The 22,223-nt window shown below is 43.7% G+C and overlaps 1 protein-coding gene across 7 annotated transcripts in view; it reads right to left on the reverse strand.

The window, feature by feature from the left end:
- The window catches only part of ITGA9 (integrin subunit alpha 9), a 331,280-nt gene that overhangs the window by 15,910 nt on the left and 293,147 nt on the right, over positions 1-22,223 (reverse strand). For 4 of the 7 annotated variants that reach the window (XM_084857953.1, XM_084857952.1, XM_084857951.1 and 1 more), the window contains one exon: positions 11,379-11,498. In XM_084857953.1, coding sequence (XP_084714079.1) covers positions 11,379-11,498 — 120 coding nt within the window. The other 3 variants (XR_014792283.1, XM_084857948.1, XM_084857949.1) reach the window with 3 other exon arrangements.

The raw sequence follows: 22,223 nt of genomic DNA on the forward strand, positions 1-22,223 counted from the left end.
GGAAACTAGAGATGGAGCTTGCTGTAATCTCTATTAAATGCTCTGAAACCAGGCTAGAAAGTCGGGAGGTCAACAGGCATAAGGTAAAACAAAAACAAAACACCACCACCCTGATGTGCGAAATCAGTCCAGCTTTAATGGCAATTTCCTATGCCAACACAATTCTTTCAAATGAGCATGTGTGAAGTTTACCTTTCACCATTAACATCCAAAATGAAGGAATATCTCCAATCTCTGTCCTGTGGTTCACACTGGCTGTCTCCAGACATCGTGGTAAACCATTGTTTATCATGACCTGGCCTCCCACTTGGCTTGCATGCTCCCCACTCTTCCTCTAGTCTAGCCACAAGGAGACTGGAAGCTTTTGCTTCCATTTTAGATTAACCAGTTTAGCACATTATCCAAACCCTAAACTGTGGTTAATCTATGCTTTGCTTCACAACCCATTGATTGAAGCTGGCTTGTTTCAAACAAACCAGTTTGCTGGGTCTGGACAATACAAGTCATGCTTAATCCAAAACAGAAATGAAAGCTTCCAAACTCTCATTGTGGCCACAGTGGAAGGGGAAGGGAGGCTAGACTTGCTTTGGACAAGATAAATCATGGTTTATCATGACATCTGAACACAGCCAATGCATGTTGTGATGATTTCCTGCATCATCATACACAACCTGCAGGTTCCCACTGATAATGAAGCACTGCACAATTTACAGTGTGCTCACAATTAAAAACCAGAGTTCATGATTACATGGGGAGGGCCGTCCATGCATAGAGTTGCATATGCACGGGGTTCTCTCAGACCATATAATGAATGAGCAGAGCTCAGGCACATGAAATCCCACTTCTCCCCTCACTTATAGGATGTCAGAAAAGGGTCAAATTAATAAAATAGAGTATCAAGACTGATAATCAAGAATTGGGGATTGGGGAGGGAGTCTCTCTTACCTAGGATGTTCCTGTGCTTTAATCTTCCATAGGGTTGTGGGAGGAAAAAGTAGGAAATGTAGTACTCAGTTAGTGTTCTGAGCTGTTCTACCCATGCTGAAGCAGTCAGAGAGTAGACTACAGAGTCACCTCAACTTTCTGAGGAATGTAATAGATATATCCTTGCATCTTCAGAGACAGGGCCAGCATTACTAACCAATTCTGGTCCGTGCCTACAGCCAGCTGTGTGGCGGAAACTGTGGGTGGGATCCTTTTCATGTATCCTATTCACATTTAATCTATTTTAGTTATGTTGTTTTGGGTAAGCACATTGTAAAGACAAAACAAAAAGATCAATCTGGAGGAAACAGATTAGAAGACAGGGTTTTTGGGGGAAGGGAGATCCAAATTTCAGGAGAAAGCAGAAAAAGCACCTAGTGAAGGCTGCTGCTGCCATGAGGACAAAGTGTAGTATCCAATGTTAGTCCTGCTTAGAGAAGATGCATTTAGATGAATGGAACCTATGTTAGTCATGACTAAGCGATGTCTTACCCTTTCAGTAGGTCTACTCTAAGTAGGACTGACATTGGCTACTACCCAAAGAGAGTGGAATTAAAACAAATCAAAGCGCAAGTCACTCCCAATATGGATGTGCAGACCTATCTCTATTATTTCTACAGCTATTTCCATCTCACCACCAAACAACATCGTAGCTTCAGGACACTGATCCACAAAAGCAGAGATGTAATTTGTGCAAGGGCAGGAATTTCCAGATGGGCCATATCTTAGGCTTGCTTCACATGGAGCGTTTATCCTGCGATTGAGATTGCTCCTTCACAGAAGTTTGCGGGCTCTTTACATGACACTGTGAACCTCCAGGGTGCCTCCTGCGCTAAATGCCCTTTGTTCCGTTTTTAAATACATAACGAGCTATCAAATTACCCCGCTTGTGTTCCGCTTGAGTTTCCTCTGTGAAAAGAGGAAAAGTGGCAAGAAGAAGAGCAAGATCAATAGATGATAATGGAAGACTCAGATATGGGGAGAAGGAGGGGGGAAAGGAAACGGGAGGGGAAGGGAGTCGTCGTGATCTGCATTTAAAATGGAAGCAGAAAGTCCCATTTTAAATGCAGGATTTTAGGCTGGTGTAGAGATGCCCTTAGTTCACATCCCAGCACAAGCACACATCATTCACTGTTCAAAATGCAGCCTGGAGGGCTAGTACTGATCCTCCATCTATCTGCTTCCTGGCTTTCTACTGTTTCTCTTCATATCCAATGTTAGTTCATCCCAGCTTGTTAGTGCTTCGTTTTGACCCTCATCTGTGTGTTCATAGCCTTACTAGTACTTAAAGTTGTTCCCTAGCTCAGCACTTCTAACCTTGCAGACTCTTATTTCTGTTTCTAGTGAAAGTGATTCTTGGCTTGTTATTGTAAAAGGGGCACAATGTGTGAATTTTCCCCCATTCTGTGCAATTAACTTAATTGCCCAACAAGTCACTAGTCCCCCATTCCCACCCTGCAATCTGTGTTAACTGTTTGGCAACCGTTCAGAAACTGGTTGCTTTATTTAGGACACTTCTATGCACCTGCAGATTTTTGTTCCCCAAAATGAAAATAATGAAAATTAGTTGCATTCCTAACTACCCATCAATGTCAAGAAATCAACTGGGAGAAAGAAACCTGGACCAACCTCCTGAAAAATGAGCATCATAAAACTGAATGGCTCTGATACTCTGATTTGTTTTGCACAGCAGCCGTGAGCATAGTATTGCATGCTGGGTGGAAGAGGAACTCTGTCTCCTGGTGTCAACACAGGAAGATGGACAGTCTCCCCGCTCCAGGGCACCAGCCATTATGAGGCCCAGACAACATTGGACATCGAATTCCCAATGGCTCTCAGTGAAAACTGAAAAACTGAGTTGAGCATTATCACTATAAAGTAGTGTCACGTTCCTCCATCCTCTCCCTTTGCAATCAACACACTCCAGGAAACAAAGCTCCAGGCTAACACTACTTTATTGGTTAACGACTAGCTTCATTACAAATGCAAATTCTAGGAAACTCTCAGACTGCAATGAACCAGCTAATCTACACATCTATGAATATCAATAGAGGATATGAAGTGGAAGTTAGGAAAGTTGCCAGCAGTCTGGGCAAGAACTTAATGGCCAGACTAGCTTTGCAGGGGTGCCCCTCCCTTACGGCAGCTCCCTCCTACGTTGGCTATCACAATGTGGTCAACCCGGTGGAGCATCTTAGCTCTGTCCCTAACTTTCCTGCTTTGCTCTGTGACGGACTCTTGTGTCCCTCAAGTCATGCCCTTGTCCTGCCCCCAAAACTTGTGTTCTCATGGTGGAGGAATGGGGGAGCTGTTTAGCCTGTGCCATCTGTGTGTCAAGGTCTTGGGAAGAAAGTCTCACTACATCTGGGCTCACTGGGGAGGTTGCCTCCCTCTTTTCTGGCTGTTCCCATTCTGATTCTGAATGTGAGCTGCCAGACATCTCCACACACTCAGATTCATTCCTGAAAAGTAGAACTATATATTTATAGAATTTTAGAGCTGAGAGGCACCCTGAGGTCATCTAATCCCAACTCCCTGCTCAGTGCAGGATACAACTACATCATTGACAGATGATCATCCAGCCACTGCTTAAATACTGCAAAGAAGGAGAGCCTACCACCCCCAAAGCAGTCTAGTCCACTTTAAAACAGCTCTTCCCATTCAGACATTTATCCTAATGTTTAGCCAAAAACAGCTTCCTGCAGTTTCCAACCATTGGTTCTAATTCTGCCCTCTAGCACAACCTTGTGCCCTCCAGATGTTGGGGAAAGCACAAGGTTGGGGAAGGCTGCTCTAGAGCAGGGGCACAGAGCCATAATTGGATGGGGTGGCCTGAGCCTCCATCCAGCCCTCCACAAGCCTTATGGTTCAGGTGGGTGCTGCCTTGGCCCTGATGTAAGTGGGCTTGGCCAAGCCCACCTGATGTCATTTGCTCCCTGGCCCAAGTGCCGGGTGGGCCCAGGCTTTGCTGTATGTGGGTGGAAGCCCTGAGCACAGTGAAGCAGAGTCAGATGGGTCCCCTTCACTCCTTGGAGGAGGAGCAAAAGTGACTTGCTGGCTTGGCTTCAGTGCGTACAGGATTTCCCTAACTAGGAAAGCCCATGTAGAGCTAAGCCATTCAAGTCCCCTTCATGCCTCATTTTGGGGACAGGGTTCAGCACCTTGAATAGCACCTTTCAGCACCTTGGATAGCACAGTTAGAATTTTGGGTGGTGGTAAATGAAACCCTGAATACAATCACAGCCCTCCAGAATGGGAGTCACCAGCCGCCACTGCTTGAGATAGCTGAAGACCGCAATCATAGAATCATAGGGTTGGAAGGGGCCTACAAGACCATCGAGTCCAACCCCCTGCTCAATGCAGGAAGCCTGATTCCCAGGCAGTCTCCCATCCAAGTACTAACCAGGGCTGACCCCGCTTAGCTTCCGAGATGAGACGAGATCGGGCACATCCAGCCCTTTGCTCATCTTGTCTCCCCTTATTCCTCTCTTCTACAGGCTAAACACATCCAGCTCTTTCAACCATTCGTCATAGGCCTTGGTTTGTAGACCCTTCAGTAACCTGGTCGCCTGTCCTCTGGACACGCTCCAGTTTGTCCACATCCTTTAAAAAATGTGGCACCCAGAACTCGACACTGTATTCTAGATGCCTACTGTCCAGTACAGAATGGATTGGCACTATTACTTCTCATGATCTGGACATGATGCTTCTGTTAACACAGCCTATGACTACATTCGCTTTATTAGCAATAGCAGTGAAACCGGGTCCCAGTGGAGCTGGCATCACTGCGACGCTTGAACTGAAAGACCAATTTCTAGCCCCTCTAGCTAAGCAAAATCCATATCATTAGCTGCAATATACTAGTTGCCATACAGTATAGCTACACTGCCATCTACTGCATTTTTGGAGTAGAACTTCTAGAGAGGGAAACTGCATTTCTGTTTGGAACATAACAAAAAGCAATCCGGGAATTAATTCAAAGGAATGTCAAAAGCAAAAACATTGTAATACCTAAAATGCAATTTCTGTTTTTAAAAACTCTCTCCCCTCCCCTCTGCCCCCTTACGAAAATAGACTGCTCAAACCAAAAATAGACAGCTGGGACTAAGCGGTAATTAATCACAACAACAAGAAACGACAAGCAAAGGCTTAAATGTCCACCAAACTGCCAACAGAAACAACTCAGGAAAGGTTAGAGGGGAGGCACTAACTAAATGGAAAATATTCCTTTCCATTTTCAGTGCTGTGACAAACATTTCTCTGAAGTGGAAGGTTTATGGCTGGGCCTGAACTACCTTCTCCAAGGCAAGAAAAGCATGTGTTCTGGGCAAACAACACCTTCCCAGTTTGAACGGAGTGGTATAAGGAAACCCTGCACTGACATTTCCTCCTCACCCCACGTAGATCACTAACACTGTGATCATATTCCTCTGCAGTGCACATCATGTAGGGTGGTAGCACATCAGTGTGTGCCTCTGGCTTTGGTAACAGAACAGACTAAGAGGATGAGCGTGAAGAGTCCACTGGTGTAATGGCTATTGACTAAAGAGGTGAATACTTCCACTAACTTAGAATACATTTACTTTGTTTGTTTGTTCAAATTTCAGTAGTAACAGGTACTTCTGGTGATCCTTTAGTTTCATGTGTATGCTTCTCATATCTTGGGGTTAATATGAATTGACTGTGGAATGTGCAAAACACCAGCAACTGTGCACATTCGAATAAAGGCACAGAGAACGTGCATGAATTGATAGCGTCAAGAGGTTATTACAACATTTCTTGCTTAACATGCATAGTCTCTGAGTGAATACTGGACGACAATGTTCACACTACCCCGCTGACACTGTCCATGTGTACACATTTTTCAACATCACTTGGAAATTATGCACGTTGCCTGGGCAATGTGCTATATTTCCTATACATGTCACAATCTCTATACCTTCATGTGAATGCACACAATCACCACTGTATAGGCACATTCTCCATTCAACCCACAGTAACTGCAACAACATATGCACAAAGGCATGCTCAAAATGTGCTTCCGATTCCCACTCATCTCATGCTTCTCCCTAAAGAGAGTGGAGGGAGACTAAAGAAGCTGTGCTTCGATCATACAGAATAAAGAGGAACTATTTCAAAAATCTGTTTTACTTGTACATTGCTTTCAAACAACTGCCTGCTCTGTCACATGTTTCTCCCTTGGCCCTTCCCCCCTTCCACTGTGTGCTGACTTTGGTACTGGGATTTGGTACTGGCTTGCATTAAGAAAGAGTTCCCCATTATGTATGAACTGGGGAACTCTGGCTTAACATTGCTTAATAAATCAAGGTAGCTAGGTGTCAGGAATGAGTCCCAGCCCTTTCAGTTGTCCGACAGCTCTGATTCTGCGTCAGAGTTAGAACTGCTAGATCAAAGCCTGGGGGAGGGACCCTCCCTAGGGCACCTAGATGCTGGGAGAGATTCCTCCAAAGGCCTTGGCAAACAGATCGCCCAGGTTCAGTCCCTGCCCCCTCCCTCCACCATGGGAACTCAAGTTTCCAAGGAGGAGAGGTGTGACTTGAGAGATGCTAAGGTGTGTCACAAAGTGAAGTGCGAAAAGTTAGGGGCAGGGCTCAGATGCTCAGTCAGGATAGCTGCTCTTGGAAGGCAATGTAGGAGGGAGGGGCATCACCCCTGAGGGAGGGGCATCACCCCTAAGGGAGGGGCATCACCACGAAGCAAGCTTGGCCATGACGGTCATACCCAAACTGCTGGCAACTTCTCTACCTTCTGGTTCATCTCCTCTGCTTAGAGATTGTTGATTAGTTGTTTAGGGCCTGGGGCAGTCTGAGAGTTTCCTTGAATCTGCCTTTACAGAGAGGCTAGTCTCTAGCAAAATAAAGTCGGATCTGCCTGAAGCTTTGTCTGATGTGGTGTTGAATGCGAAGGGAGAGGATGATCCATTTCTGACACCAGGATGATATCATGCAGGTGGAGGAGATGAGGGGCAAGGAAGGGAGAGCATGGCTACCGCGCTTGTCCAGGAAACAGCAGTGCTTGTTTATGAAGCCACAATTATCTTCCAAATGCATCCACAGTCTTTGGAGCCTTGTGACCATCACTGCAAACCTTCACCTTGTACAACAATAATTCCACTTTAAAACTAATTATTTTAAGACAGTAACCTAAAACCTGAAGCCCTATTCATAGAAATGGGTTAATAAAATGGGTTTTAACTTTTATTATTTTTTCTGGATATTGGGCATGGTCCACCCAGACTCAAGTCCTTTTAAAGTCCCACTGAAATCAACTGGAGAGATCTAAGCACATGCTTAGCAGGAGTTAAATGCACCTAACTTTGAATGGATCAACCCAATTTTACAAAATATGGTAGTGTTAAATTTGTTTGCACAATCCTGCAGTGCAGGGAAGATCGTAAACAGCATCAAGTGTTCCGCCCAACTTTCACTCTTCAGAAATACAGAGAGAAGAGTGTTTACTCCAAAGATGTTTTAAAACCGATAGAATTCATATTTTGCAAATCCCAGCCAGAACACGGTAGTCACTAAATGCCATATCACTGTCAGGCAAATGATTTATTGAAAATGCTGCTCCCTTTTTCTCCAAAGGGATGCAAAAGTTTTAAAAGATTCCTGGCACTGCTTTAAAAAACTCTACATACAGGCTAAATGTTAAACACTCTTGCTGAGGTCAATAAAAGAGTAATGCAACTGAATGATGGATCATTTTGCCTGCCAAAAATACAGGATATTTGATAGAAAATTGTATCTTTCCCACTACAATTAGCATAAACAATTGTCATAGGCTTGGTTCAACCAGTGGTAAATGTAGATCAAGGAATTAATACCACTCAAGTTCTCAGAATATGGACCAATGAAACAATTACTTTAAGAATGCATTTGCTGTTTTAGTTTAGATGTCTGAGAATTTTGTTATCATATGTACTTATTTGCAATTTTAAAGCTGACATATATAGTGTGTCTTGGCTTAGGTTCTTAAGAATACTAGTTATTCTGAAAGGTTTGCTACACCACAAAAGGACTTCTTGCTTGCCAGTGGATTAAACATGTTTATAGGGTACCAAGATAAAAGCTAGAACGTCTAACTGGTTTCTGATATACACAGAGTCCCCCATTGGCTAGACTTCAAAATTCAATAGACTGTTTACCCACATGATTGCAGAGAATGTATAGCCTTTGCAAGCCATATAGACAGACCACCAACAAAGCCCAATTTCTTATAGGGGGCAAATGGAAATACTGAGAAGAGTGGGAAAAGGTTGACCAAGCTCCTATTTATATGAAATGGCAATTGTGCATAATCAGTCTTGTTTCTCCAAAGAATCTGTCCAAGTTCATACAGTAAAATCTACAGTGCTCATATTAGCTCCATTGTGAGCTGCTTCATAGGCCCCATACACTGCTGAAGAAATGTGTAGGGCATTTTCCTCTGTAACATAAGCTAAGAACTTTGTGGGTTTGTTTGCAGCAGCTGAGGTTTTTGTCTGATGGACTTTGCCTTTCCTTTTGTGGCAAGCCTCATTTTCCCTGGAGCAGGGAAGGAGCTCTGATTTCATTCTCTTTCAACTGGTTCATACATTCATGTTCATCTCTTGATGATGACATTATCAAATGGTGGCTTCCATGTGTGGATCAGCCATCACAGAACAGACAGGATTTCCCCCCTGCCCCGATCATGCTTTTCAATGGAGCCACTTCACAGATTCAGCTGAGAGTTATCCAGAGCTCTGCAATCAAGTGACGTACCTGCTGTGCACAAATTGGCCCTTTGTGGTCAGCTTGTTTGCTCCATTTATATCCCACTTTTCCTCCAAAGGGCTCAAGGAAGCCCACATGATTTTATCCCCCCAATAATCCTATGAGATCGGTTAGGCTGGGAGATAGTGACTGGCCCAAGGTTGCCCAGTGAACTTCATGTGGGGATTTGAACTTGGATCTCCCTGGTCCTAGTCTACAACTCTAACCACTACACTATACAGGCTTATGCCTGTGTAAATCTCAGAAGAATGAAGAAAAGCCCATACCTTGGAACAGAGCTTTTTCTAAGAGTTTTGGACTTGTGGGTGAGAAAATATTTGGACCACTCGGTGAAGGTACATTCAAATGACAACCCAGTCCCTTGTTCCATGACTTCATGGAATACTACAGATTTCATGTCCAAGTGTCTGGAGTCGGTGAGTGGCTGGATGGAAAGGAATAAGCTGAAACTGAGCCCTGACAAAACCGAAGTACTTTTGGTGCGAGACAAAAGGAGGTTGGGGGATGCTGACCTGGTGTTTAATGGGGTGCAGCTGCCCCTGAAGGGCCAGGTCTGCAGTCTAGGGAGTCATTTTAGACCATGGAGGCTCAGGTGTCAGCTGTGAGCTGGACAGCGCTGTACCAACTCCCTCTAATACGGCAGCTGCGCCTCTACCTCCCTAACCATCTGCTCCCACCAGTAGTTCATGCCCTGGTCTCCTCTCGCCTAGACTACTGTAATGCGCTCTATGTGGGGTTACCCTTGAAGACAGTTCAGAACTTGCAGCTGGTGCAGAATGCAGCGGCCCGCCTGATTAAAGGCAGCCATCGGCACGACCACATCACTCCTGTGCTGAAGGAGTTGCACTGGTTACCAGTTGTTTTTGGGGCCAATTCAAGGTGTTGGCATTGACCTTTAAAACTCTATATGGTTCCAGCCCAGTCTATCTTAAGAGGCGCCTCCAACAACACCAGGGACGTCGCTCAACAAGATTGACTTCGGTAGGCCTTCTGTCTGTCACATCAGCCAGGACAGCTAGGCTGGTGAGGACAAGGGAGAGAGCCTTTTCTGTGATGGCCCCACTCTGTGGAATTCCCTCCCTAGTGACCTCCGCCATGCCCCCTCTTTGATGAGCTTCTGCTGGGCTTTGAAAACCTGGCTGTTCAGGCAGGCATTTGGGGTGGGTTAGGAGTTTTCAGAGCAAGGTTGTTTTGTTCAGTTGATTATGTAAATTTGCTGTAATTTGTGTTGTAATTTGTATTGTACACCGCCTGGAGTGGCCAGGTAGCTGGCCAGATGGGCGGCTAATAAATCTAATAAATCAAATAAATAAATGCTTATTCTGAAACAGAGAAACCAATACAGATGGAATGAAGCACAGAATAAGAGAGGCAGAGAACTAGCTTTGATCTCTGGAAATATCTGAGAATCTGATGGAGGGCAGTGGACTTGTCCTTGTCTCTAGGCTTTCTAACTCTTCCTATACTCTATTTGTAAATAAATCAGTATTTATTTTTTTTTAAAAAAAACACCACAAGTCTCCAGTCATCTCTCCTCCAAAAGGAAGCTAAACCCGGGTAAGCGCTGGCCCTGGACCTCCTCACTGTTTAGCAAAGTGGGAAGCATGTAGCACTAGTGTCAGCAATGGGATTATGTTTCCTTGGAGAGAGACTGTGAGCCCGTGTGACTGAGACAAAAAGGAGGATGTGTCAGCAATAGTGTAACAATACAGTTCACTGCATTTGCCATGTATATGTCTATTGCTACCCTTGTATCTCCGTCATGCCCCCATATCTATATTTTGCATGCAAGCTCCTAAGGGCAGGAAACGCTATTTTTCTTATGTTACTCTGTAAAGCTCCATGCATCCTGATAGCAGCATCACTACCAGCATCAAGAGACTGACAACCTATGCAATTTCCTTAGTGGTGGGAGGAGAGGAGTTGCGAAAATTGAAGGCTGGGTGGCGGGAATAGATAAAAACTGTTTATTGGGAATAGATCAATACCGTACACAATCAGATTCATTTTTTAAAAGAAAAGCTTCTAGAATAGTGATGGTCAAAGAGCAGACAATCCTGGGATAAGGGGCATTCTGAAACATTCGATCAAATGATCATTTGTATTTATATCCTTTGTCTTATAAATGTAATAATGATAAAGAGATATCACAGAGAGGACAGTACCTGCTTTATGAAGTGCTGATTTTAATGCTAAATATATCCCAGGTGACATGGGATAAGAGGCTGACTCAACAAGCTCCTTGCAGTATTTACTGGAATACACCCCATGCAAAATGGGCTTGTGTGGATGACACTCCTGAGTCGCTCATGTCAAGTTTCCGGCAAGAGCCTTCCAGTTTCCCACTAACTGAAATGAACGCAACCCCTTTTTCTGATATGTAATGGTCTCAATATAGAAGATTGTTTACTTATTCAAGCTAATGGATACTAAATACTTACCAGGGACTGGAGAGCGAGAGAGAGAGGAGGGGAGGGGAGGGGAGAGGAGGGGAGGGGAGGGGAGGGGAGGGGAGGGGGGAGAGAGAGAGAGAATGGGAGAGGGAGAGGGATGTGCATTTTATGCCAAGGCCATGGCTAATCCTTGTGTCTCCGTTGTATCTGACAGAGAGCTTACCTTCCATAGCAGCACAGCCAGCAACAAGAAGATGAGAATTCCCACCAGCAAACTGATAGCAATGATCCATCCAACCACATAACCACGAGGCTCCAGATTATGCAAGGCCTCAAAGACCACCTGCAAAGTAATTAGGGGAAAATATATTTTATACAACTAGTCTTCATTATTCCATATGACAGATCTGCTACACTGCATTCTCAGTTAATGTTTGTAAAGCACTACAGGGTAGTAACGTCAACCACAATTTGTAAAGTTTAGCTGTCAAGGCTAATTTGCTCAAGGGTTTTTTTAAAGCCTTTTAAAAAATCAGATATAAGTACTGATAACAAGACATGTTTCATCCTTGGAAACTCCATCCTGTTCCTATTTTCCCCGAGACATAAAGCTCCCTTCAGAGCCAGCCATTGCAAGGGTGAGGCAGCTGGCATGGAAATGCCAGCTTTCCCTAATTTCCATGAAATCTTTTAGAAGCTCGTTGAAATAGATCAGTTCACTGAAACAAGTCATCTGGTAGTACAGCTTCAGGAGTTGCTGGTAGAGTCAAAACAGCTGCTTTGTATGCCACAGTTCTCCTATGCAAAGATTGTCTTTCCATAGGAAAATGTGGGTCTATTGCAATTCATGCAGCACAAGTGGATTTTCCACTTCAGATGCCTTCAAAAATCAGATTACAGCAGTGGAGGCTGGTAGCTTCAATGTCAGTGGGGCGGTGAATCCACTCCATGTTTCAGTCAGAACCAGTCAGAACTCTAAAGGAGCTATCTAAGGTGTGGAGCAGTTCTATGCCCAGTTCTGTGCCCAGTGTGAAGCACCTTGGATAGCTCCTTTTGAGTTCTGACTGGTTCTGACTAAAACCCAGAGCAGATTCACCACCCCACTGATGTTGGAGCCACCAGCCCCCACTGGATTAGAGACAATTCAAATGGGCATAGAATCATAGAATGTAAGAGTTGGGAGGAACTTTGGAGGTCATCTAGTCCAACCCCCTGCTCAGTGTAGACTCTGCACTGCAAGGGGCAGCTACAGCATCCCTGACATATGGCCATCAGCCTCTTCTTAAATATCTCCAGCGAAGGAGTGACCACCACCTCCCAACACAGTTCTTTCTCATTGTTGAACAGCTCTTACCATTGAGAAGTCTCTTGGAGGGCAGTATCAAACAGTGTAATTCCGCAAACTCAACCTTTCCATTGTGCAAGCGGTTGCACATTATGCTTCTGCAACCCATTCTGCAATGGGCTGCACAACCTGTTGTCCAATGAGTTGCACAAGTTGTAATGCGCAATTGCTTGCACAATGGATTGCACAAGCATGATGCACTACTGGTTGCACAAATTATTTATTTATTTATTTCTATACCACCCAATAGCCGAAGCTTCGGTGGTTCACAAAAATTAAACTTTAGTTGGATTCTCCTCTTGCCCATAGTTCAGAACCTTGCACATCGTTCAGAACCTAATTTCCACTAGCGCAATGTCATTTGGGCTAGTGGAATGACACAGCTGGATACTGCCCCTAACGTTTAGCCAAAATCTGCTTTCTTACCACTTCCGCATATTGGTTCTAATCCTGCCCTTTGGAACAACAGAAAGCAAGCCTGCTCTATCTCCTGTGTGAGAGCCTTTCAGATATTTGAAGAGTGCTATTATGTCTCCCCTTAATCTTCTCTCCTCCAGATTAAACAGACCCAGTTCTTTCAAATGTTCCTTATAGGGCTTGTTTTCTAGACCCCTCACCATCCTGCGTGGTCACCCTCCAATTTGTCTACATACTTCTTCAAATATGGTACTCAGAACTGGGTACAGAACCCCAGATGTGGCCTGCCCAGTGCAGAATAGAGTGCAACTATTACTTCTGGAATGTAACATTGCTATGTGGAGGGGTGAAGTGATGTAAGGACACTTCAAACAAATGATCTCCACAAGAACTCTGAGGTAGTGCAGTCCTATCCAAGTCCTACTGCGCCACATCGGTGCCTGCACGTTTGAACCAGCTTCTTAGCCAGCTGCCAACAATTTTTTTAACTTTGCTTTCCCTGTAGGCTAGTCACATTCTATGCTTGCTAGCTATCTTAAGTTACACAAATTCTGCACCTAGAAAAGCTGCTTTTTGTAACCAGTGGTGTAGCGGAGCCAGGGCTTGCAGGGACACAGCACCAGCACTGTTTTATCAGCAGGGACACTGACATCATCTGCTGCCCCACATTTAAGCCTTGCCATCACAGCCTCAAAGGCTGGGGAAAATAGAAGTGGGATTCTCAGGTTATTGAATTATATGCCCAGTACTAGTCTTCATGCTAGTATAATTCAATGCATTACATAAAATATACGCAGTAGCATTGCTCACTGAGGCACTTCAGAGACACCTCAGCTACACATGTCTGTATACTCTTCAGCATGCAACTCCTTTGCTGAGGTAACTGCACTGGCTGCCTATTTGCTACCAGGCCATGTTTAGGGTTTTAGAACTAGTGTACAAAGCTGTGAACAACTGGGGACCAGGAGACCTGACAGAGCGCCTTCTCCCTTACTGACCTGCCCAGTCACTGAGGTCGTCAGAGGGCGTGTTCATGGTGATTCCACATGGACCCATGGCCCGATTGGAGTCCACTAGGAAAACTCCGATTGGAGTCCACTAGCCTTCAGTGTGGAGGCCCCCATCCTGTGGAACTCCCTGCTTTTGGAGGTCAGGCAGACACCAACACAGTGTTGCTTTCAGCACCTCCTGAAAACATTATTTCAGGAAGCCTTCCTTGAGTGACCGGCTGCAGTTTATCAAACTTGGTTTTATCCGAATTTTGTCTCTTTTTAAACAACTTTAAATTATTTTAACATGGTGTTTTTATTCTTATCATGTTTGCTGTTCACTGCTCCAAGGTTTTTGGATGTGGAGCAGTCAGTCTACAAATATTGTAGGGAAGTAAGTAAATACATAATGCTAACACACCTTGCACGTCTTGTTTTTCTATTTATACATATCCTGCTCGTACAAGGGACTCTCAATGGGTCCTATCCAGGTTACTGACCAGATCTGCAACTGCAAAGCTTTAGCAATCCTGCAGCATCAGGTGATTCCTAAACTCATCCCTTTCTCTGACTTGGTTTTAAGCTTCGATTCCTTTTTGCCCACCCATTTTCTTTACTGTTTCCTTGCATTTTATTTCTTCATACTATTTCTACAACACACAGCCACAAAGGGTAGTATTCTACTGTGCCCATATGATTGCAGGAGTGACCGCTTACACTACAGGGCTTTTGTGCGTCTAAGAATAACCCAAATAAGTGGACACTGGAAACACTAATTTACAGAATGGCTTAGGGCAATGGAGCTCACCAAAGAGAGCTTCGCTGACCTGTCCTGATCCAGAAACGAGCATTTCTGCTAGTTTCCAGGGTTATTTTTAGAAGTGCAAATGACCCATTGTGCAAGCGGTCACTCACACGAGCATAACGGAACCAGCAGAGGCAGAGCAGCCCAGTTGGATGCTGCCCTTAATGCAGTCCTATGCAAAACCTGTTTTAAAACATGTAGGCTAAATGAATGTCCCATGAAAGGGAATTCCATAGGGATGGGGACACCCCACAAAAGGCCCAGTACTAAGATGTCTGAATGGTAAGTTAATTCCTTTCATTGCAATGCACAATGTCATTGCATTTGTAATAAATTGCGAGGTGGTTGGGTTCTCTACACTAAGGTTGCAATCTTATACATACTTACTTGGGAGTAAGTGTCACTGACCTCAGTGGGGTTACTTCTGAGTAGACATATATAGGATTACACTGTAAGTGGTAAGTTGGTACTGTTTGAAGACCTTTTAAATACATAAAAAGGTAAAAGGTAAAGGTGTCCCCAACCAGTCGTGTCCGACTCTAGGGTGTGGTGCTCATCCCCGTTTCTAAGCCGAAGAGCCAGCGCTGCCCGAAGACGCTTCCGTGGTCATGTGGCCGGCATGACTGAACACCGAGGTGCACGGAACGCTGTTACCTTTCCCACCAAGGCGGTACCTATTTATCTACTTGCAATTTCTTGCTTTCGAACTGCTAGGTTGGCAGGAGCTGGGACTGAAGACGGGAGCTCACTCCGTCACGCGGCACTCGGGTCTCGAACTGCTGTCCTGCCGACCTTCCGGTCTGCAGTTCAGCATCTTAACCACTAAGCCACCATGGCTCTTTTAAATACATACATATATACATATACATTTAAAATACAATTCAAATGTTGATCTTTCCTGTGTAATTGCACCTACTTGGAAAGATAACCATGTGTGGTGTGTCACCTCATTTTCAAGGTAAAACCTTCTAAAGAAGAAACATATGTAATTACTATATCTGTCAAATTCATAGTGAAATTAGATCACTCAAAAACAATTCAATACTTCTACAGATGAGATTCCTGTAGGAACACAACATCTGGATGCACTATCATCATACATTTGCTTGCTTTGATGACACAGTGGTGGAGAAGCTTGGCATGGGTTCAAATCCCACACAAGCCAATGCCAAGAAAGAAAGGCCTAAACTATTAAAAGACAGTATTCTACTTTAAATTGTAAGCCCAGTTGCCATTAACTATGCTATAAGATGCTTCCCATTACTCAGCAGTTAGATGGTTCAAAGAAGCCGAAAATGCACATATATATGCACATATATCCGACTTGATATTTTATGGAAATGGAGTGGTTATTTTTAGTAATGGCGTAGGAGGGGGGTAAAGAACATAAGAAGTGTCATGCTGGATCAGACCAAGGGTCCATCTAGTCCAGCATTCTGTTCACACAGTGGCCAACCAGCTGTCAACCTGGAACCCACAAGCACAGCACGAGCAAAACAGCACCCTCCCACCCATGTTCCCCAGCAACTGGTGTACATAGGCTCAGTGTCTCTGGTACTGGATGTAGCACATAGCCACCAAGACTAGTAGCCATTGATAGCCTTTTCCTCCAGGAATTTGTCTAACCCCCTTTTAAAGCCATCCAAAGTGGTGGCCATCACTACATCCTGTGGTAGCGAGTTCCATAGTTTAATTATGCCCTGTGTGACGAAGTGCTTCCTTTCATCTGTCCTGAATCTCCCACCAATCAGCTTCATGGGATGACCCCGGGTTCTAGTATTATAAGAGTGGGAGAAAAACATCTCCCTATCCACATTCTCCACATGATGCATAATTTTGTACACCTTGCTTGTTTGTTTATGGTATTTCTATGCCACCCCATAACCAAGGTTCATTGGGTGGTATATATCAAAAGATTGTTGTCAAGACATTATTTTAGGTCCTTGTCAAAAGATTGCTCCTGTTTATTTTTAATGCATGTATGTATTTTTGAGGCTCCTTTTATATCAAACCTCAATAAAATAATTAATTTGAAAAAAGATGTGATAGTCACTCCAATTATTTTTAAAATGATTTAAAAAAAATGTTTGTCTGAAATGAAATAAAATAACGAAGATATTTGAACAGCTAACTGAAAAGTGTTGGGATAGAGCAGAGCTGCCTTTCCACCAGTAGAAAGGATCTCCACTGATGTGGGGGGGGGGGATGCTCACCCCAGCTCCTCATAGTACTCCTGCAGAAAGCTCCACAGGCGAAGATCTACTGCAGGAAGTCTCCCTGCCAGTGGAAGGCCACACACTGGGGTGTTCTGGGGGTGGGGCATCTGCTGGATCCAAAGCCCCTCCATTCCACACAGAAGCCCCCAGATTGGACCCCTCTACAAGACCAGCCTGGAGCCAGTGCAGGTCATCCCCCCCATTGGATTCCATGGGGAAGAAATTCCTAAACACAAAGATCTGCCAGGCTAATCAGCCCAGAAAATCCGGCTGGCATGACCTGTTTTGGCTTTCGAAGTAGTGGGTGAACCATCACTTCCCTTCCCCACCCTAGTTACGATTGCTCTGAAAAAGAAAAGAAAATATTTCAATTAAATTATTTTAATTGTTTTAAAGAAATCAATCCATTTATGGAGGATATCCTGTCAACAGGAATATTTATTTATTTTTTCATTTCATTTCATTTCATTTCTATACCTCCCAATAGCTGAAGCTCTCTGGGCGTTTCACAAAAAGCTCTCTGGGTGGTTCACAAACCATGATGGATAAATAAAACCTCCACATACAGAGGTAGGATACCAGATACTGGGAATCCATAGCGAGCAAACGCCATGACCTTCATTCCCAGCTTTTGTACCCAGAGGCATCTGCCTAGACATTACTGCAACCAGAATGCTGGACTAGATGGGTCTTGCCCTGATGCAACCAAACAATACTTCTTCTTTTTTTAAAGTCATTTTTATAAATATTTGATTCATTTGGCCAAAGTAACACATGCCTTAGTTACATCCTGCTTGGACTACTGTAATGCACTTTGTGTGGCACTGCCTCTGAAGACTGTTCTGAAACGTCAGAATGTTGCAGCCGGACTGTTGACTGGGGCTGGTTACAGGAAGCAAGTGACTCCGTTGGAACAACAGCTTCACTGGCTACCAGTCTACTTCTGGGCACAATTCAAAGTGCTGGTTATGACTTGTAAAGCCCTACATGATGTGGGACCAGGCTTCTAGAATGGCCACCATCTCCCTTATGAACCTTCCCAGATTTTAAGAGCCTCAAGACAGGTCTTTCTCTCTGACTCTGCTACCAGTGGGGGCACAGGGGACAGAGTGGGAACAAGAGCGGGGCCTTCTAAATGGCTGCTCTTAGGCGCCCTACCAGAACTCCCTGCCAAAGGAGGCAAAGCTAGCAACATTTTTATTATCCCCCCACCAGCAGACAAACATTTTTTTTTATTATTCAAGGCAGGCTTCCAGCTGTTAAGCTGTCTTGTTTGCTGAACTAGGTTTTAACTGGTGGGTATTTATTTCTTTTTAATGGATGCATTTTTAACCGGCGTGTTTTATGTTGTGGTTATGTTTCAATGATGTCACGTTTTAACTGTATTTTATTACTGGTAGCCCCCCTCAGCCCTATTTTTAGAGAAAAGGCTGGGTATACATTAATGAAATAAATAAATAATAAAGACAATAACATCTTAGCCAGCGTGATCTACCAGATCCGGTGAAACAACAAGCCAGAAGGGGTCTTGATCTAACCTACTGCCTTCATTAGCAAGACCTCCTGAACAGGCCAATGAAAGTTGTGAAGAAGTGGAAGTAATTCATCTTCTCCAGGTATTGGCAGTGATACTGCTGAAGAGGAAATGTGCCAGCCAGACTCCATGATTTTGAGCTGCTTACATCTTTTATGCACTAGAAAAATCTGTTAAAGAGCAAATCTCAGTCTTCCCTTTCTTGGCCTCCTTAACAGGAACATCTCTTTTAGGGCAGTTAATACAAAATATACTTAATGTTGCCTTAGACATTCTGACAGAATTCCAGCAGTGAAACATACATTATGGTTGAAATGGGAGAAAGGAGGAATGGACTGGAAGAAGACTATGGGCCTAAATAAAATAAAATGGTTATAAAAATGTGGAGCACATTAGAGGCTTACTTTCATGCTTTGAACAGATGCCCAAGAATCTGAGTGCAAAACTGGATTCACTCTAGAATGTCAAGGAAATAGAGCGCAAAGCTGGATCTTAGAATGCAGCTTGAGTTCCAGAATTATTTTACTTTCCATTTTTCACCACCCTGAAAATTTCTCACTGTAGCTTCATGCTTCACTAAAGGGCCTTTCAGGAGAACTTACAGGGCCAAATTAAATACCCCCCCCCCAATTTATTTAGAAATAAATTCATGGTGAGGTTTGGCAAAACTGACTGTGACAGGGCGAAGCCAATGCTTACTGGACCTACTCACAAGACAGCTTCACGCATGGACCCATACATAAAGCATCTCTCAGAATGGGAAATGTCTAACTTCGCTTTAGCCAAGGTAGCCAAGAGGTGTCCACAGTTGTCATCCAGTGTTGGTGACATGAGAGCCAGTGTTGGACTGGGATTCAGGAGATCTGGGTTCTAGTCTCCACTTGGCCATGAAGCTCACTACATGACTTTGGGCCAGTCACTGACTCTCAGCCTAACCTACCTCACAAGGCTGTTGTGAGGACAAAAATGGAGAGGAGGAGGACCATGGAAGCCACCTTGGATTCCTTGCAAGAGGAAAAAAAAGTGTGATATAAATGTAATGATAAATAAATAAATAAATAAATAATATTTCCACTGGAGGCATTTAATGTTTCCACTGCTCTTTGAATGTCTGATCTGTCCTTATCAAGGAATGGTAATAAACTCATTGGATTGGATACAGGCTTAGTTAGTTGCACTTAGTGCCTACTGAAATCAATGGAACTAGTTAATATCGACTAACATTTCACTTTGATTTCAATGGGACCGAAGTGTAAATAACTTACAGTGCAATCCTATATGTGTAGGATAGCCATGTGTCCAACTTTATGGATGACAGTCCTCTATCTGAAGGGCTGTGAGGGAACAGTTCTATATTTGAAGGCATCTTTTATTTGAAGGCCTGCTGTCCAACTGTTGATGGGCAACAATTCTTAGTTCATTACCTTTAACCTGGATTTGGACTGCACAGCCCTTCAAGCAGAAGATGCTTTCAAATAGAAGACAGTCCTCTGGCAACCCTTCAAACAGAGGACTACCATCTGCAAAAGCAGCCACCCAGAGCAGGTGAGGCGAAGAGGGATTGGCGTATTGTCTCTCTCTGTATGTGCCTGTGCCATCTGGATGGATAATTTCACTAGATTCTTCCTTGTACTGAGCAAACATATCTGGCTTAGCCTACCTAGTTTTCTATTGCCTTCTGCTTGTTGTGCATTATTATCAGGATGCTATGAATTAGCCTGCATGTGTGGGTTGCATGTGGCTAAAGTGGGCTAAGCATGAAGTTTAAAACAGAAGGTCATGAGCTGGTCCCTTCCCAGATCTATGAAGATTGCCTATTTGATGGCAATGTGTGCATCTGTCTCAGGCAGGGCCAACCTGATTGCACAAAATATTTCAAGTGGTTGGTTGAAACTGCAGTTTTAGGGGAAGCTTATTTTTATCTGCATGGATCGACAGGATAAATCCATAACAAGCATATAAAACAGCAGCTTCAGGTTCTCTTGTAATTTGCTCCATGACATTGCATTTCAAAATAGTTTGCAACATTAACCCCAGTGCTAAACTGAAAGACCACTCACAATGAAAGACCAATGAATTCAGGTGAAAATAACCAGGACCGCCCAAATCCATCTTACACAGCTAATGAGTCTTCGTTAAGATCTCAAACTGTGACAGTAGAGTGTATTAATCTGACGAAGCATCTGAAAGAGACACAGAGTGTGATCCAAACTTAACCATATTTAAAGTAGATCCATCAAAATCAATGGGATTTGAGTGAGTCATGACTCACTTGATGTCAATGAGTCTACTTGAAGTATAACTAAGACTGGATCCAAGCCATAGTTTTCAGTACTAAGAAATCTTGTCAGCTATTTTGCATCCATGAAACAGCAGCTTAAAATAAGATTTGAGGGGTGGAGATAAATGGATAAGGTGGAGTATTAAAAAGTATAAGATTTTTTTTAAAAAAAAACCTGATGGAAGGGAAGGCTTCAAAAGGAAGAGGAAGGAGGAGAGTAGTCCAAAAAATTTCTTATGTATGAATTACTGTGGTTGCACAATATGTATGATTCTATACTACATTCCACTAAAGGGGGGGGGGAGAAAAAATGAATACTACCTTGAGCCAAACCACATGTCTTACTCCCCCCCCCCAAAGTATGAACCAACACAAAGCATACCAGATCAGAGAAGCCAAGAGGCATATGGAAATTGCATGGACGAAGATTAAAAACTAACACCCACATTAGGAAAGAATGAGATTACAAACTGATGTTTCAAAACTAAATTATGTCCAACATGCTAGTTTTCAGCTAGTGCTTCCCAGAAGCCAGAGGCAGCTATCAGATTAAAGATTATATTTTTCAGAGGGTTCAGAGGAGGGCAACAAAGATAATCAGGGGACTGGAAACAAAGCCCTATGAAGAGAGACTGAAAGAACTGGGCATGTTTAGCTTGGAGAAGAGAAGACTGAAGGGAGATATGATAGCACTCTTCAAGTACTTGAAAGGTTGTCACAAAGAAGAAGGCCAGGATCTCTTCTTGATCATCCCAGAGTGCAGGACACGGAATAATAGGCTCAAGTTACAGGAAGCCAGATTCCGGCTGAACATCAGGAAAAACTTCCTGACTGTTAGAGCAATACGACAATGGAACCAATTACCTAGGGAAGTGGTGGGCTCTCCCACACTGGAGGTATTCAAGACGAGGCTGGACAGCCATCTGTCAGGGATGCTCTGACTTGGATTCCTGCATTCAGCAGGGGGTTGGACTCGATGGCCTTGTGGGCCCCTTCCAACCCTACTATTCTATGATTCTATGAGTTCTTATTCTACAAAGCAAATGGACTATAATAACTCGAACACAGAATTATTATTATTTTAAATCCACTTTGGCCTGTAGGAAAAGATCATTTTAAGGTAGTCAATATTGAATGGAAATATCCCATTGCATTTACATTTATACTGTACGTATCATCCTGAAGAATGTCCAAATCCTTTATTGTAATATAATGAACATTCCATCTACCAGCGTTATGCTACCCTACCTGATAGATCATGATCCAAAGAAGTGCATGTCCAGTCAATAACCAGAGGGGTCTAGATTTCTGCACTCTATAAACTTAAGATCTGGATTCACAGAGTCCTTCTATGAGCATCTCCATGGCTTACAAACTTTATAGGTTGGGCCCTGCTCAAGATTCCCTTGTCCAAAGACATTACAGCCTGTTCTATACATTCACCCAACTGTTATTCATGTCACTGCACTGTAGTGCCTTCC

Source organism: Heloderma suspectum, chromosome 5 (assembly GCF_057233095.1).
Source record: "Heloderma suspectum isolate Gila_16-S chromosome 5, 16-S_ref, whole genome shotgun sequence".
Taxonomy (NCBI): domain Eukaryota; kingdom Metazoa; phylum Chordata; class Lepidosauria; order Squamata; family Helodermatidae; genus Heloderma; species Heloderma suspectum.